A 20,188-nucleotide genomic window follows, 5' to 3' on the forward strand; every position below is an offset into this window, starting at 1 on the left:
CGCGCACACTGTGTGGAGCCGTAGAAAGTCCTGTGACGTCACTTCCGGTATTAAGCTCCGCACTGTAGACAGCTGGTTAGCTCATCCTCTCAGTCTACTCCGTCGGTGACGTCACCAGGTGTCATTACTGGGACATGACGTCATCAGTGAGCTGCTAACACCAGGAGGTGAGCGATGATGACGTCACATCTGTATTTAAGTGGCCATGATTTCTCAAGTGCAACCTACTCCTCCCAACATCCTCCTGTACACATCACTACTCCTCCCATCATCCTCCTGTACACATCACTACTCCTCCCATCATCCTGTACACATCACTACTCCTCCCATCATCCTCCTGTACACATCACTACTCCTCCCATCATCCTCCTGTACACATCACTACTCCTCCCATCATCCTGTACACATCACTACTCCTCCCATCATCCTCCTGTACACATCACTACTCCTCCCATCATCCTCCTGTACACATCACTACTCCTCCCAACATCCTCCTGTACACATCACTACTCCTCCCAACATCCTCCTGTACACATCACTACTCCTCCCATCATCCTCCTGTACACATCACTACTCCTCCCATCATCCTCCTGTACACATCACTACTCCTCCCATCATCCTCATGTACACATCACTACTCCTCCCATCATCCTGTACACATCACTACTCCTCCCATCATCCTCCTGTACACATCACTACTCCTCCCATCATCCTCATGTACACATCACTACTCCTCCCATCATCCTCCTGTACACATCACTACTCCTCCCATCATCCTCATGTACACATCACTACTCCTCCCATCATCCTGTACACATCACTACTCCTCCCATCATCCTCATGTACACATCACTACTCCTCCCATCATCCTGTACACATCACTACTCCTCCCATCATCCTCCTGTACACATCACTACTCCTCCCATCATCCTCATGTACACATCACTACTCCTCCCATCATCCTGTACACATCACTACTCCTCCCATCATCCTCCTGTACACATCACTACTCCTCCCATCATCCTGTACACATCACTACTCCTCCCATCATCCTTCTGTACACATCACTACTCCTCCCATCATCCTCCTGTACACATCACTACTCCTCCCATCATCCTTCTGTACACATCACTACTCCTCCCATCATCCTCCTGTACACATCACTACTCCTCCCATCATCCTCATGTACACATCACTACTCCTCCCATCATCCTGTACACATCACTACTACTCCCAACATCCTCCTGTACACATCACTACTCCTCCCATCATCCTTCTGTACACATCACTACTCCTCCCATCATCCTCCTGTACACATCACTACTCCTCCCATCATCCTGTACACATCACTACTCCTCCCATCATCCTCCTGTACACATCACTACTCCTCCCAACATCCTCCTGTACACATCACTACTCCTCCCATCATCCTTCTGTACACATCACTACTCCTCCCATCATCCTCCTGTACACATCACTACTCCTCCCATCATCCTCCTGTACACATCACTACTCCCAACATCCTCCTGTACACATCACTACTCCTCCCAACATCCTCCTGTACACATCACTACTCCTCCCAACATCCTCCTGTACACATCACTACTCCTCCCATCATCCTCCTGTACACATCACTACTCCTCCCAACATCCTCCTGTACACATCACTACTCCTCCCATCATCCTCCTGTACACATCACTACTCCTCCCATCATCCTCCTGTACACATCACTACTCCTCCCAACATCCTCCTGTACACATCACTACTCCTCCCATCATCCTCCTGTACACATCACTACTCCTCCCAACATCCTCCTGTACACATCACTACTCCTCCCATCATCCTCCTGTACACATCACTACTCCTCCCAACATCCTCCTGTACACATCACTACTCCTCCCATCATCCTCCTGTACACATCACTACTCCTCCCAACATCCTCCTGTACACATCACTACTCCTCCCATCATCCTCCTGTACACATCACTACTCCTCCCATCATCCTCATGTACACATCACTACTCCTCCCATCATCCTGTACACATCACTACTACTCCCAACATCCTCCTGTACACATCACTACTCCTCCCATCATCCTCATGTACACATCACTACTCCTCCCATCATCCTCCTGTACACATCACTACTCCTCCCATCCTCCTGTACACATCACTACTCCTCCCATCATCCTCCTGTACACATCACTACTCCTCCCATCCTCCTGTACACATCACTACTCCTCCCATCATCCTGTACACATCACTACTCCTCCCATCATCATCCTGTACACATCACTACTCCCCCCATCATCCTGTACACATCACTACTCCTCCCATCATCCTGTACACATCACTACTCCTCCCATCCTCCTGTACACATCACTACTCCTCCCATCATCCTCCTGAACACATCACTACTCCTCCCATCATCCTCATGTACACATCACTACTCCTCCAATCATCCTGTATACATCACTACTACTCCCAACATCCTCCTGTACACATCACTACTCCTCCCATCATCCTGTACACATCACTACTCCTCCCATCATCCTCATGTACACATCACTACTCCTCCCATCATCCTCCTGTACACATCACTACTCCTCCCATCATCCTCCTGTACACATCACTACTCCTCCCATCATCCTCCTGTACACATCACTACTCCTCCCATCCTCCTGTACACATCACTACTCCTCCCAACATCCTGTACACATCACTACTACTCCCAACATCCTCCTGTACACATCACTACTCCTCCCATCATCCTGTACACATCACTACTCCTCCCATCATCCTCCTGTACACATCACTACTCCTCCCATCCTCCTGTACACATCACTACTCCTCCTATCATCCTCCTGTACACATCACTACTCCTCCCATCCTCCTGTACACATCACTACTCCTCCCATCATCCTCCTGTACACATCACTACTCCTCCCATCATCATCCTGTACACATCACTACTCCTCCCATCCTCCTGTACACATCACTACTACTCCCATCCTTCTGTACACATCACTACTCCTCCCATCATCCTGTACACATCACTACTCCTCCCATCCTTCTGTACACATCACTACTCCTCCCATCCTCCTGTACACATCACTACTCCTCCCATCATCCTCCTGTACACATCACTACTCCTCCCATCATCATCCTGTACACATCACTACTCCTCCCATCATCCTCCTGTACACATCACTACTCCTCCCATCATCCTCATGTACACATCACTACTCCTCCCATCATCCTGTACACATCACTACTCCTCCCATCATCCTGTACACATCACTACTACTCCCAACATCCTCCTGTACACATCACTACTCCTCCCATCATCCTGTATACATCACTACTACTCCCAACATCCTCCTGTACACATCACTACTCCTCCCATCATCCTGTACACATCACTACTCCTCCCATCATCCTCATGTACACATCACTACTCCTCCCATCATCCTCCTGTACACATCACTACTCCTCCCATCATCCTCCTGTACACATCACTACTCCTCCCATCATCCTCCTGTACACATCACTACTCCTCCCATCCTCCTGTACACATCACTACTCCTCCCAACATCCTCCTGTACACATCACTACTCCTCCCATCCTCCTGTACACATCACTACTCCTCCCATCATCCTCCTGTACACATCACTACTCCTCCCATCCTCCTGTACACATCACTACTCCTCCCATCATCCTCCTGTACACATCACTACTCCTCCCATCATCATCCTGTACACATCACTACTCCTCCCATCCTCCTGTACACATCACTACTACTCCCATCCTTCTGTACACATCACTACTCCTCCCATCATCCTGTACACATCACTACTCCTCCCATCCTTCTGTACACATCACTACTCCTCCCATCCTCCTGTACACATCACTACTCCTCCCATCATCCTCCTGTACACATCACTACTCCTCCCATCATCATCCTGTACACATCACTACTCCTCCCATCATCCTCCTGTACACATCACTACTCCTCCCATCATCCTCATGTACACATCACTACTCCTCCCATCATCCTTCTGTACACATCACTACTCCTCCCATCATCCTGTACACATCACTACTACTCCCAACATCCTCCTGTACACATCACTACTCCTCCCATCATCCTCATGTACACATCACTACTCCTCCCATCATCCTCCTGTACACATCACTACTCCTCCCATCATCCTCCTGTACACATCACTACTCCTCCCAACATCATCCTGTACACATCACTACTCCTCCCATCATCCTCCTGTACACATCACTACTCCTCCCATCATCATCCTGTACACATCACTACTCCCCCCATCATCCTGTACACATCACTACTCCTCCCATCATCCTCATGTACACATCACTACTCCTCCCATCATCCTGTACACATCACTACTCCTCCCATCATCCTGTACACATCACTACTACTCCCAACATCCTCCTGTACACATCACTACTCCTCCCATCATCCTGTATACATCACTACTACTCCCAACATCCTCCTGTACACATCACTACTCCTCCCATCATCCTGTACACATCACTACTCCTCCCATCATCCTCATGTACACATCACTACTCCTCCCATCATCCTCCTGTACACATCACTACTCCTCCCATCATCCTCCTGTACACATCACTACTCCTCCCATCATCCTCCTGTACACATCACTACTCCTCCCATCCTCCTGTACACATCACTACTCCTCCCAACATCCTCCTGTACACATCACTACTCCTCCCATCCTCCTGTACACATCACTACTCCTCCCATCATCCTCCTGTACACATCACTACTCCTCCCATCCTCCTGTACACATCACTACTCCTCCCATCATCCTCCTGTACACATCACTACTCCTCCCATCATCATCCTGTACACATCACTACTCCTCCCATCCTCCTGTACACATCACTACTACTCCCATCCTTCTGTACACATCACTACTCCTCCCATCATCCTGTACACATCACTACTCCTCCCATCCTTCTGTACACATCACTACTCCTCCCATCCTCCTGTACACATCACTACTCCTCCCATCATCCTCCTGTACACATCACTACTCCTCCCATCATCATCCTGTACACATCACTACTCCTCCCATCATCCTCCTGTACACATCACTACTCCTCCCATCATCCTCATGTACACATCACTACTCCTCCCATCATCCTGTACACATCACTACTCCTCCCATCATCCTGTACACATCACTACTACTCCCAACATCCTCCTGTACACATCACTACTCCTCCCATCATCCTCATGTACACATCACTACTCCTCCCATCATCCTCCTGTACACATCACTACTCCTCCCATCATCCTCCTGTACACATCACTACTCCTCCCAACATCATCCTGTACACATCACTACTCCTCCCATCATCCTCCTGTACACATCACTACTCCTCCCATCATCATCCTGTACACATCACTACTCCCCCCATCATCCTGTACACATCACTACTCCTCCCATCATCCTCCTGTACACATCACTACTCCTCCCATCATCCTCCTGTACACATCACTACTCCTCCCATCATCCTCCTGTACACATCACTACTCCTCCCATCATCCTCATGTACACATCACTACTCCTCCCATCCTCCTGTACACATCACTACTCCTCCCATCCTCCTGTACACATCACTACTCCTCCCATCATCCTCCTGTACACATCACTACTCCTCCCATCCTCCTGTACACATCACTACTCCTCCCATCATCCTGTACACATCACTACTCCTCCCATCATCATCCTGTACACATCACTACTCCTCCCATCATCCTGTACACATCACTACTCCTCCCATCCTCCTGTACACATCACTACTCCTCCCATCATCCTCCTGTACACATCACTACTCCTCCCATCATCCTCATGTACACATCACTACTCCTCCCATCATCATCCTGTACACATCACTACTCCTCCCATCATCATCATGTACACATCACTACTCCTCCAATCATCCTGTATACATCACTACTACTCCCAACATCCTCCTGTACACATCACTACTCCTCCCATCATCCTGTACACATCACTACTCCTCCAATCATCCTCATGTACACATCACTACTCCTCCCATCATCCTCCTGTACACATCACTACTCCTCCCATCATCCTCCTGTACACATCACTACTCCTCCCATCCTCCTGTACACATCACTACTCCTCCCAACATCCTCCTGTACACATCACTACTCCTCCCATCCTCCTGTACACATCACTACTCCTCCCATCATCCTCCTGTACACATCACTACTCCTCCCATCCTCCTGTACACATCACTACTCCTCCCATCATCCTCCTGTACACATCACTACTCCTCCCATCATCATCCTGTACACATCACTACTCCTCCCATCCTCCTGTACACATCACTACTACTCCCATCCTTCTGTACACATCACTACTCCTCCCATCCTCCTGTACACATCACTACTCCTCCCATCATCCTTCTGTACACATCACTACTCCTCCCATCCTCCTGTACACATCACTACTCCTCCCATCATCCTCCTGTACACATCACTACTCCTCCCATCATCATCCTGTACACATCACTACTCCTCCCATCCTCCTGTACACATCACTACTCCTCCCATCATCCTCCTGTACACATCACTACTCCTCCCATCATCCTCATGTACACATCACTACTCCTCCCATCATCCTGTACACATCACTACTCCTCCCATCATCCTGTACACATCACTACTACTCCCAACATCCTCCTGTACACATCACTACTCCTCCCATCATCCTCATGTACACATCACTACTCCTCCCATCATCCTCCTGTACACATCACTACTCCTCCCATCATCCTCCTGTACACATCACTACTCCTCCCATCATCCTCATGTACACATCACTACTCCTCCCATCCTCCTGTACACATCACTACTCCTCCCATCCTCCTGTACACATCACTACTCTTCCCATCATCCTCCTGTACACATCACTACTCCTCCCATCCTCCTGTACACATCACTACTCCTCCCATCCTCCTGTACACATCACTACTCCTCCCATCATCCTGTACACATCACTACTCCTCCCATCATCCTGTACACATCACTACTCCTCCCATCCTCCTGTACACATCACTACTCCTCCCATCATCCTCCTGTACACATCACTACTCCTCCCATCATCCTCATGTACACATCACTACTCCTCCAATCATCCTGTATACATCACTACTACTCCCAACATCCTCCTGTACACATCACTACTCCTCCCATCATCCTGTACACATCACTACTCCTCCAATCATCCTCATGTACACATCACTACTCCTCCCATCATCCTCCTGTACACATCACTACTCCTCCCATCATCCTCCTGTACACATCACTACTCCTCCCATCCTCCTGTACACATCACTACTCCTCCCAACATCCTCCTGTACACATCACTACTCCTCCCATCCTCCTGTACACATCACTACTCCTCCCATCATCCTCCTGTACACATCACTACTCCTCCCATCCTCCTGTACACATCACTACTCCTCCCATCATCCTCCTGTACACATCACTACTCCTCCCATCATCATCCTGTACACATCACTACTCCTCCCATCCTCCTGTACACATCACTACTACTCCCATCCTTCTGTACACATCACTACTCCTCCCATCATCCTGTACACATCACTACTCCTCCCATCCTTCTGTACACATCACTACTCCTCCCATCCTCCTGTACACATCACTACTCCTCCCATCATCCTCCTGTACACATCACTACTCCTCCCATCATCATCCTGTACACATCACTACTCCTCCCATCATCATCCTGTACACATCACTACTCCTCCCATCATCCTGTACACATCACTACTCCTCCCATCATCCTCCTGTACACATCACTACTCCTCCCATCATCCTGTACACATCACTACTCCCCCCCCATCATCCTCCTGTACACATCACTACTCCCCCCATCATCCTCCTGTACACATCACTACTCCCCCCATCATCCTGTACACATCACTACACCTCCCATCATCCTCCTGTACACATCACTACTCCTCCCATCATCCTCCTGTACACATCACTACTCCTCCCATCATCCTCCTGTACACATCACTACTCCTCCCATCCTCCTGTACACATCACTACTCCTCCCATCATCCTCCTGTACACATCACTACTCCTCCCATCATCATCCTGTACACATCACTACTCCCCCCATCATCCTGTACACATCACTACTCCTCCCATCCTCCTGTACACATCACTACTCCTCCCATCATCCTCCTGTACACATCACTACTCCTCCCATCATCCTCCTGTACACATCACTACTCCTCCCATCCTCCTGTACACATCACTACTCCTCCCATCATCCTCCTGTACACATCACTACTCCTCCCATCATCATCCTGTACACATCACTACTCCTCCCATCATCCTCCTGTACACATCACTACTCCTCCCATCCTCCTGTACACATCACTACTCCTCCCATCATCCTCCTGTACACATCACTACTCCTCCCATCATCCTCCTGTACACATCACTACTCCTCCCATCCTCCTGTACACATCACTACTCCTCCCATCATCCTCCTGTACACATCACTACTCCCCCCATCATCCTGTACACATCACTACACCTCCCATCATCCTCCTGTACACATCACTACTCCTCCCATCATCCTCCTGTACACATCACTACTCCTCCCATCATCCTCCTGTACACATCACTACTCCTCCCATCCTCCTGTACACATCACTACTCCTCCCATCATCCTCCTGTACACATCACTACTCCTCCCATCATCATCCTGTACACATCACTACTCCCCCCATCATCCTGTACACATCACTACTCCTCCCATCCTCCTGTACACATCACTACTCCTCCCATCATCCTCCTGTACACATCACTACTCCTCCCATCCTCCTGTACACATCACTACTCCTCCCATCATCCTGTACACATCACTACTACTCCCAACATCCTCCTGTACACATCACTACTCCTCCCAACATCCTCCTGTACACATCACTACTCCTCCCAACATCCTCCTGTACACATCACTACTCCTCCCATCATCCTGTACACATCACTACTCCTCCCATCCTCCTGTACACATCACTACTCCTCCCATCATCCTGTACACATCACTACTCCTCCCATCATCCTGTACACATCACTACTCCTCCCATCATCCTGTACACATCACTACTCCCCCCATCATCCTCCTGTACACATCACTACTCCTCCCATCATCCTGTACACATCACTACTCCTTCCAACATCCTCCTGTACACATCACTACTCCCCCCATCATCCTGTACACATCACTAGTCCTCCCATCATCCTGTACACATCACTACTCCTCCCATCATCCTGTACACATCACTAGTCCTCCCATCATCCTGTACACATCACTACTCCTCCCATCATCCTGTACACATCACTACTCCTCCCATCACCCTCCTGTACACATCACTACTCCTCCCATCATCCTCCTGTACACATCACTACTCCTCCCAACATCCTCCTGTACACATCACTACTCCTCCCATCATCCTCCTGTACACATCACTACTCCTCCCATCATCCTGTACACATCACTACTCCTCCCATCATCCTGTACACATCACTACTCCCCCCATCATCCTCCTGTACACATCACTACTCCTCCCATCATCCTGTACACATCACTACTCCTCCCATCCTCCTCCTGTACACATCACTACTCCTCCCATCATCCTGTACACATCACTACTCCTCCCATCATCCTCCTGTACACATCACTACTCCTCCCATCATCCTGTACACATCACTACTCCTCCCATCATCCTGTACACATCACTACTCCCATCATCCTCCTGTACACATCACTACTCCCCCCATCATCCTCCTGTACACATCACTACTCCTCCCATCATCCTCCTGTACACATCACTACTCCTCCCATCATCCTGTACACATCACTACTCCTCCCATCATCCTGTACACATCACTACTCCTCCCATCATCCTGTACACATCACTACTCCTCCCATCATCCTCCTGTACACATCACTACTCCTCCCATCATCCTGTACACATCACTACTCCTCCCATCCTCCTCCTGTACATATCACTACTCCTTCCAACATCCTCCTGTACACATCACTACTCCCCCCATCATCCTCCTGTACACATCACTACTCCTCCCATCATCCTGTACACATCACTACTCCTCCCATCATCCTCCTGTACACATCACTACTCCTCCCATCCCCCTGTACACATCACTACTCCTCCCAACATCCTCCTATACACATCACTACTCCTCCCATCATCCTGTACACATCACTACAACTCCCATCATCCTGTACACATCACTACTCCTCCCATCATCCTCTGCCTTTCTCTCCTGTAGGCTCGGGGAGACACATGGAGCAGGAGGTCGCTGGTAACACGGTAAGTGACTGTATCTCCCAGGATGCAGCAGAGCCTGAACCTACAGGGGGCGGCAGTGAGATCCGTGACCAGGAAGAGGACATAAATCTTGGCCCGGTCCACTAACTGCCCTTCCCCCACCCTCAGGGCCCAATCAGATTTGAGGACGTGGCGGTGTATTTCTCGGAGGGGGAGTGGCGGTGGCTGCAGGACTGGCAGAAGGATCTGTACCGGAGTGTGATGAGGGACAACTACGAGACCGTCACCTCACTAGGGGGCGCCGAGAGCAGCACTGCAGGTAACCGCCCCACTCCTGGGGACTGATCCTACTGGGGACTGAATCTACTGGGGACTGAATCTACTGGTGACTGATCCTACTGGGGACTAATCCATCTGGTGACTGATCCATCTGGTGACTGATCCAACTGGGGACTGATCCTACTGGGGACTGATCCAACTGGTGACTGATCCAACTGGTGACTGACCTTACTGGTGACTGATCTTACTGGTGACTGATCTTACTGGTGACTGACCTTACTGGTGACTGACCTTACTGGTGACTGACCTTACTGGTGACTGACCTTACTGGTGACTGACCTTACTGGTGACTGACCTAACTGGTGACTGACCTTACTGGTGACTGATCTTACTGGTGACTGATCTTACTGGTGACTGACCTTACTGGTGACTGACCTTACTGGTGACTGATCTTACTGGTGACTGACCTTACTGGTGACTGACCTTACTGGTGACTGATCTTACTGGTGACTGACCTTACTGGTGACTGACCTTACTGGTGGCTGACCTTACTGGTGGCTGATCTTACTGGTGACTGATCCTACTGGTGACTGATCCTACTGGGGACTGAATCTACTGGGGACTGATCCTACTGGGGACTAATCCAACTGGGGACTGACCTTACTGGTGACTGACTTTACTGGTGACTGACCTTACTGGTGACTGACTTTACTGGTTTCTGATCCTACTGGTGACTAATCCATCTGGTGACTGATCCAACTGGGGACTGACCTTACTGGGGACTGACCTTACTGGTGACTGATCCTACTGGTGACTGATCCTACTGGTGACTGATCCTACTGGTGACTGATCCTACTGGTGACTGATCCTACTGGTGACTGATCCTACTGGTGACTGACCTTACTGGTGACTGACTTTACTGGTGACTGATCCTACTGGTGACTGATCCTACTGGGGACTGACCTTACTGGTGACTGACCTTACCAGTGACTGACTTTACTGGTGTCTGATCCTACTGGTGACTGATCCTATTGGGGACTGACCTTACTGGTGACTGACCTTACTGGTGACTGACCTTACTGGTGACTGACCTTACTGGTGACTGACCTTACTGGTGACTGACCTTACTGGTGACTGACTTTAATGGTGACTGATCCTACTGGTGACTGATCCTATTGGGGACTGACCTTACCGGTGACTGACCTTACTGGTGACTGACCTTACTGGTGACTGACCTTACTGGTGACTGACTTTACTGGTGTCTGATCCTACTGGTGACTGATCCTATTGGGGACTGACCTTACTGGGGACTGACCTTACTGGTGACTGATCTTACTGGTGACTGACCTTACTGGTGACTGATCTTACTGGTGACTGATCTTACTGGTGTCTGATCTTACTGGTGACTGATCTTACTGGTGACTGACCTTACTGGTGACTGACCTTACCGGTGACTGACCTTACTGGTGACTGACCTTACTGGTGACTGACTTTACTGGTGTCTGATCCTACTGGTGACTGATCCTACTGGTGTCTGATCCTACTGGTGTCTGATCTTACTGGTGACTGACCTTACTGGTGACTGACCTTACTGGTGACTGATCTTACTGGTGACTGACCTTACTGGTGTCTGACGGTGGCTGATCTTACTGGTGACTGACTTTACTGGTGACTGATCCTACTGGTGTCTGATCTTACTGGTGACTGATCTTACTGGTGACTGATCTTACTGGTGACTGATCTAACTGGTGACTGACCTTACTGGTGACTGACCTTACTGGTGACTGACCTTACTGGTGACTGACCTTACTGGTGACTGATCTTACTGGTGACTGATCTTACTGGTGTCTGATCTTACTGGTGACTGACCTTACTGGTTACTGACCTTACTGGTGACTGATCTAACTGGTGACTGATCTTACTGGTGACTGATCTTACTGGTGACTGACCTTACTGGTGACTGACCTTACTGGTGACTGACCTTACTGGTGACTGATCTTACTGGTGACTGATCTTACTGGTGACTGATCCTACTGGTGTCTGATCTTACTGGTGACTGACCTTACTGGTTATTGACCTTACTGGTGGCTGACCTTACTGGTGGCTGATATTACTGGTGACTGATCTTACTGGTGACTGATCTTACTGGTGACTGACCTTACTGGTGACTGACCTTACTGGTGACTGACCTTACTGGTGACTGATCCTACTGGTGACTGGTCCTACTGGTGACTGATCCTACTGGTGACTGATCCTACTGGTGACTGACCTTACTGGTGACTGACTTTACTGGTGACTGATCTTACTGGTGACTGATCCTACTGGGGACTGACCTTACTGGTGACTGATCTTACTGGTGACTGACCTTACTGGTGACTGACCTTACCGGTGACTGACTTTACCGGTGTCTGATCCTACTGGTGACTGATCCTACTGGGGACTGACCTTACTGGGGACTGACCTTACTGGTGACTGACCTTACTGGTGACTGACGTTACTGGTGACTGACTTTACTGGTGACTGATCCTACTGGTGACTGATCCTACTGGGGACTGACCTTACCGGTGACTAACCTTACCAGTGACTGACCTTACCGGTGACTGATCCTACTGGTGTCTGATCTTACTGGTGACTGATCTTACTGGTGACTGACCTTACTGGTGACTGACCTTACCGGTGACTGACCTTACTGGTGACTGACCTTACCGGTGACTGACCTTACTGGTGACTGACTTTACTGGTGTCTGATCCTACTGGTGACTGATCCTACTGGTGTCTGATCCTACTGGTGTCTGATCTTACTGGTGACTGATCTTACTGGTGACTGACCTTACTGGTGACTGACCTTACTGGTGACTGACCTTACTGGTGACTGACCTTACTGGTTGCTGACCTTACTGGTGTCTGACGGTGGCTGATCTTACTGGTGACTGATCTAACTGGTGACTGATCTTACTGGTGGCTGATCTTACTGGTGGCTGATCTTACTGGTGACTGATCTTACTGGTGGCTGATCTTACTGGTGACTGATCTTACTGGTGACTGATCTAACTGGTGACTGATCTTACTGGTGTCTGATCTTACTGGTGACTGACCTTACTGGTGACTGATCTTACTGGTGACTGATCTTACTGGTGACTGATCTTACTGGTGACTGATCCTACTGGTGTCTGATCTTACTGGTGACTGACCTTACTGGTGACTGATCTTACTGGTGACTGATCTTACCGGTGACTGACCTTACTGGTGGCTTATCTTACTGGTGTCTGATCCTACTGGTGTCTGATCTTACTGGTGACTGATCTTACTGGTGACTGACCTTACTGGTGACTGATCTTACTGGTGACTGATCTTACTGGTGACTGATCTTACTGGTGACTGACCTTACTGGTGACTGACCTTACTGGTGACTGACCTTACTGGTGACTGATCTTACTGGTGACTGATCTTACTGGTGACTGATCTTACTGGTGACTGATCTTACTGGTGACTGATCTTACTGGTGACTGATCTTACTGGTGACTGACCTTACTGGTTACTGACCTTACTGGTGTCTGACCTTACTGGTGTCTGACCTTACTGATGACTGATCTTACTGGTGACTGATCTTACTGGTGACTGACCTTACTGGTGACTGACCTTACTGGTGACTGACCTTACTGGTGACTGATCCTACTGGGGACTGACCTTACTGGTGACTGACCTTACTGGTGACTGATCCTACTGGTGACTGATCCTACTGGTGACTGATCCTACTGGTGACTGATCCTACTGGTGACTGATCCTACTGGTGACTGATCCTACTGGTGACTGATCTTACTGGTGGCTGAACTTACTGGTGACTGAACTTACTGGTGTCTGACCTTACTGGTGGCTGATCTTACTGGTGACTGACCTTACTGGTGACTGACCTTACTGGTGACTGACCTTACTGGTGTCTGATCTTACTGGTGTCTGACCTTACTGGTGTCTGATCTTACTGGTGGCTGATCTTACTGGTGACTGAACTTACTGGTGACTGACCTTACTGGTGACTGATCTTACTGGTGACTGATCTTACTGGTGACTGATCTTACTGGTGACTGATCTTACTGGTGACTGATCTTACTGGTGTCTGATCCTACTGGTGGTTGATCTTACTGGTGACTGATCTTACTGGTGACTGAACTTACTGGTGACTGAACTTACTGGTGTCTGACCTTACTGGTGGCTGATCTTACTGGTGACTGACCTTACTGGTGACTGACCTTACTGGTGACTGACCTTACTGGTGTCTGATCTTACTGGTGGCTGATCTTACTGGTGACTGAACTTACTGGTAACTGACCTTACTGGTGACTGATCTTACTGGTGACTGATCTTACTGGTGACTGATCTTACTGGTGACTGATCTTACTGGTGTCTGATCTTACTGGTGTCTGATCTTACTGGTGTCTGATCTTACTGGTGTCTGATCTTACTGGTGACTGACCTTACTGGTGACTGACCTGATCTTACTGGTGTCTGATCTTACTGGTGTCTGATCCTACTGGTGGTTGATCTTACTGGTGACTGATCTTACTGGTGACTGAACTTACTGGTGACTGAACTTAGTGGTGACTGATCTTACTGGTGACTGATCTTACTGGTGACTGATCTTACTGGTGACTGATCTTACTGGTGACTGAACTTAGTGGTGACTGATCTTACTGGTGACTGAACTTAGTGGTGACTGATCTTACTGGTGACTGATCTTACTGGTGACTGATCTTACTGGTGTCTGACCTTACTGGTGACTGACCTTACTGGTGACTGAACTTACTGGTGACTGACCTTACTGGTGACTGATCTTACTGGTGACTGACCTTACTGGTGACTGATCTTACTGGTGACTGATCTTACTGGTGACTGATCTTACTGGTGTCTGACCTTACTGGTGACTGATCTTACTGGTGACTGATCTTACTGGTGACTGAACTTACTGGTGACTGAACTTACTGGTGACTGACCTTACTGGTGTCTGACCTTACTGGTGGCTGATCTTACTGGTGACTGACCTTACTGGTGTCTGACCTTACTGGTGACTGATCTTACTGGTGACTGATCTTACTGGTGACTGACCTTACTGGTGACTGACCTTACTGGTGACTGATCTTACTGGTGGCTGATCTTACTGTTGACTGATCTTACTGGTGACTGATCTTACTGGTGACTGATCTTACTGGTGACTGATCTTACTGGTGACTGATCTTACTGGTGACTGATCTTACTGGTGACTGATTTTACTGGTGGCTGATCTTACTGGTGGCTGAACTTACTGGTGGCTGAACTTACTGGTGGCTGAACTTACTGGTGGCTGATCTTACTGGTGACTGACCTTACTGGTGACTGATCTTACTGGTGACTGATCTTACTGGTGACTGACCTTACTGGTGACTGATCTTACTGGTGACTGATCTTACTGGTGGCTAATGTTACTGGTGACTGACCTTACTGGTGACTGATCTTACTGGTGACTGATCTTACTGGTGACTGACCTTACTGGTGTCTGACCTTACTGGTGACTGATCTTACTGGTGACTGATCTTACTGGTGACTGAACATACTGGTGACTGAACTTACTGGTGACTGAACTTACTGGTGACTGACCTTACTGGTGTCTGACCTTACTGGTGACTGACCTTACTGGTGTCTGACCTTACTGGTGACTGATCTTACTGGTGACTGATCTTACTGGTGACTGACCTTACTGGTAACTGACCTTACTGGTGACTGATCTTACTGGTGACTGATCTTACTGGTGGCTTATCTTACTGGTGACTGATCTTACTGGTGGCTTATCTTACTGGTGACTGAACTTACTGGTGACTGACCTTACTGGTGACTGACCTTAGTGGTGGCTGATCTTACTGGTGACTGAACTTACTGGTGACTGACCTTACTGGTGACTGATCTTACTGGTGACTGATCTAACTGGTGACTGATCTTACTGGTGACTGATCTTACTGGTGGCTGATCTTACTGGTGACTGATCTTACTGGTGGCTTATCTTACTGGTGACTGAACTTACTGGTGACTGAACTTACTGGTGACTGACCTTACTGGTGACTGATCTTACTGGTGACTGATCTAACTGGTGACTGATCTTACTGGTGACTGATCTTACTGGTGGCTGATCTTACTGGTGACTGATCTTACTGGTGGCTTATCTTACTGGTGACTGAACTTACTGGTGACTGATCTTACTGGTGACTGACCTTAGTGGTGGCTGATCTTACTGGTGACTGACCTTACTGGTGACTGACCTTACTGGTGACTGATCTTACTGGTGACTGATCTTACTGGTGGCTTATCTTACTGGTGACTGAACTTACTGGTGACTAAACTTACTGGTGACTGAACTTACTGGTGACTGACCTTACTGGTGACTGACCTTACTGGTGACTGATCTTACTGGTGACTGATCTTACTGGTGGCTTATCTTACTGGTGACTGAACTTACTGGTGACTGAACTTACTGGTGACTGACCTTACTGGTGACTGACCTAACTGGTGACTGATCTTACTGGTGACTGATCTTACTGGTGACTGAACTTACTGGTGACTGACCTTACTGGTGACTGATCTTACTGGTGACTGATCTTACTGGTGACTGACCTTACTGGTGACTGACCTTACTGGTGACTGACCTTACTGGTGGCTGACCTTACTGGTGGCTGACCTTACTGGTGACTGATCTTACTGGTGACTGATCTTACTGGTGACTGATCTTACTGGTGGCTGATCTTACTGGTGGCTGATCTTACTGGTGGCTGATCTTACTGGTGGCTGACCTTACTGGTGGCTGACCTTACTGGTGACTGACCTTACTGGTGGCTGACCTTACTGGTGACTGACCTTACTGGTGACTGACCTTACTGGTGACTGACCTTACTGGTGACTGATCTTACTGGTGACTGATCTTACTGGTGACTGATCTTACTGGTGACTGATCTTACTGGTGACTGATCTTACTGGTGACTGATCTTACTGGTGACTGACCTTACTGGTGGCTGACCTTACTGGTGACTGACCTTACTGGTGGCTGATCTTACTGGTGACTGATCTTACTGGTTACTGATCTTACTGGTGACTGATCTTACTGGTGACTGATCTTACTGGTGACTGAACTTACTGGTGACTGATCCTACCGGTTCTTATTTCAGGTTTCCCGGCACAGAGATGTGATGTCCTGTTTGTTCGAGGCACAAGGAAACCTCCCATTAAGGAGGAGCACGGTGAGTGTCATCGATTACTAGTGTTGTACAAGCTTTCAGCCTGGTGGTTTGTGTTTAGGTTACAGGGCACTGATACATTGTAACATACCCTCTGTATACTGAAGTCAATAACAAATTCCTGACTGCTCCTCACTCTTCTTGCAGATCCCACCTCTCTTCCTGAAGATCTGGACATGTCATCCATCAGGACAGTCATCATAAAGGAGGAGTCTGCTTCTCCTCCACTCGTCCTCCATAAAGGCCCTTGTACCAAGAAGAGGAGAAGACGAGAGGCTCCATGCACGGCAGGGGGGAGCGAGCGCCTCACGCCGGTCAAGAAGGAGGAGTGTGAGATAGATTGGCTGGCCTTCCCCTTGATGGTCGGCACCTCGTCTCTACACCGTGTCCTCGACGCCTCCTCTCAGAACAAGATCTTCATGAAGCGAAAGTCGGCGTCCGTGCTGCTGGACACCTATCGGTGCGAATCTGACACCTTCCCGTGCAACATCTGCAAGAAAACCTTCCCCAGTCGCTACCGTCTTCGCATACACTCTCGGGTTCACACTGGGGAGAAGCCATATATATGCCGGGACTGCGGTAAGGGCTTCTCCCGCTCTGACTATCTGAAGTCTCACCGCCGGCTCCACACCGAGGAAAATCCATACAAGTGCCCCGAATGTGACAAGGGCTTCTCCGATAAAGTCACCCTAAGGAAGCACCTGAGAGTCCAGCACAACCGCTTGGACCGAAGGCTGAAGGAGGTGAGGCGTCTCCTTCAGCAAGACCCTGCTGGCCGCCTCTCCAACCCCCCCCAGAAGAAGCTGCATGTGTGCGACATCTGCAAGAAAGGCTTCAGCAAATCCTACAACCTTAAGGTTCACCGGAGAATCCACACTGGGGAGAAGCCCTATCAGTGTCCCAAGTGCGACAAGCGCTTCTCCCAGAACATCCGTCTAAAGATCCACAAAACCACGCACGAGGAGTGGGCGCACGAAGCCGGACGCTTTAGGAGAGCCAAGCCCGCCGCTCCCCCTGAGAGGATACACAAGTGTCACGTCTGCGAGAAGAGCTTCGGCAAGTCCTACACCCTAAAGGTCCATCTGAGAATCCACACGGGGGAGAAGCCATATCAGTGCCAGGAGTGCCAGAAGAGCTTCTCCAAGAACAATCTCCTGACCGTGCACAAGAGGATCCACAGTGGAGAGAGACCCTACCAATGCCTGGAGTGTCCCAAGAGCTTCAGCGTCATCTCCCACCTCCGTGTCCACCGAAGAACCCACACCGGAGAGAGGCCATACAAGTGCACCGAGTGCACCAAGAGCTTCAGCGACTATTCCTCCATGGTGCGCCACCTGAGGGTGCACTCTGGGGCCAAGCCGTACCTCTGCACTATCTGCAACAAGAGTTTCCGGGAGAAGTCCCACCTGACAGTACACAAGCGCACTCACACAGGCGAGCGGCCTTACAAGTGCGGTGAGTGTGAGCGGGCCTTCAGTGACTGCTCCTCTTATGTAGAGCACCGCCGGAACCACACGGGCGCCAGGCCCTACAAGTGTGAGGTGTGCGACAAAAGCTTCACTAAGGCCTACACCCTGAAGATCCACAACCGAGTCCACACCGGGGAAAGGCCCTACAAGTGTAACCGCTGCCCCCGCAGCTACAGCATCAAGTATCACCTGAAGGTGCACCAGAAGACCCACGACATGGAGGCCTGTGGCCTGAGGACAATACTAGTGGAGTAGTTGGCCCTAGAGGATAGGTAGTAAAGATGGCCGCCGCGCTCCCGCTTCACGCTTCCTATGCTGCATGTCTATAACATTTGTCAGATCCGTTCCTTATTTATTTTTAATAAATAGTTCAGCTCCTACTCTGTGGTGTACGTGACGCGGTGCCGGGCACTGCCATGGGCGCCATTGGGTCCTCACATCCAACTCTACCCCCAAGATAAGGCTGATCAGACCCTTCACCACCTGGTGGTGGCACAACATATTATAATCATGTCAGTCTCCTGTCCATTTAGATGAGTACAATACTCTCCTGAAATTCTTTGTGCTGCTGATGGACCCACCCCTTCCATTCTGTATACCTCGGTCTGTGCCCTCTCTCTGGATCAGAACACTCCTCTCCTGAAATACTCTGTGCTGCTGGAGGAATCGTGGCTCCTTCCATTCAGTCTGTCACCTTGCACAATATCCAGTTTACTATTCCGCTGTGCAGTCCCATACAGTCTGTTGCTCCCTGATATCAGCCACA

The 20,188-nt window shown here is 49.3% G+C and overlaps 1 protein-coding gene across 2 annotated transcripts; it reads left to right on the plus strand.

Moving 5' to 3' along the window:
* The first annotated feature begins 29 nt into the window (after positions 1-29).
* On the plus strand, positions 30-19,796 carry LOC130308592 (zinc finger protein ZFP2-like). 2 transcript variants are annotated; one of them, XM_056552259.1, is made up of 5 exons: positions 30-167; positions 10,423-10,463; positions 10,590-10,740; positions 17,885-17,956; positions 18,101-19,796. In XM_056552259.1, the coding sequence occupies exons 2-5, from the start codon at positions 10,437-10,439 to the stop codon at positions 19,675-19,677; spliced, it is 1,827 nt and encodes a 608-aa protein (XP_056408234.1). In that variant the 5' UTR covers positions 30-167; positions 10,423-10,436; the 3' UTR covers positions 19,678-19,796. The 2 variants fall into 2 exon arrangements, with proteins under 2 accessions (XP_056408234.1, XP_056408235.1); XM_056552260.1 differs by lacking the exons at positions 30-167; positions 10,423-10,463 and having other exon boundaries at positions 10,662-10,740; positions 17,899-17,956.
* Positions 19,797-20,188: the final 392 nt, after the last annotated feature.

The sequence above is a fragment of the Hyla sarda genome, unplaced genomic scaffold, assembly GCF_029499605.1.
Source record: "Hyla sarda isolate aHylSar1 unplaced genomic scaffold, aHylSar1.hap1 scaffold_1484, whole genome shotgun sequence".
Classification (NCBI taxonomy): Eukaryota; Metazoa; Chordata; class Amphibia; order Anura; family Hylidae; genus Hyla; species Hyla sarda.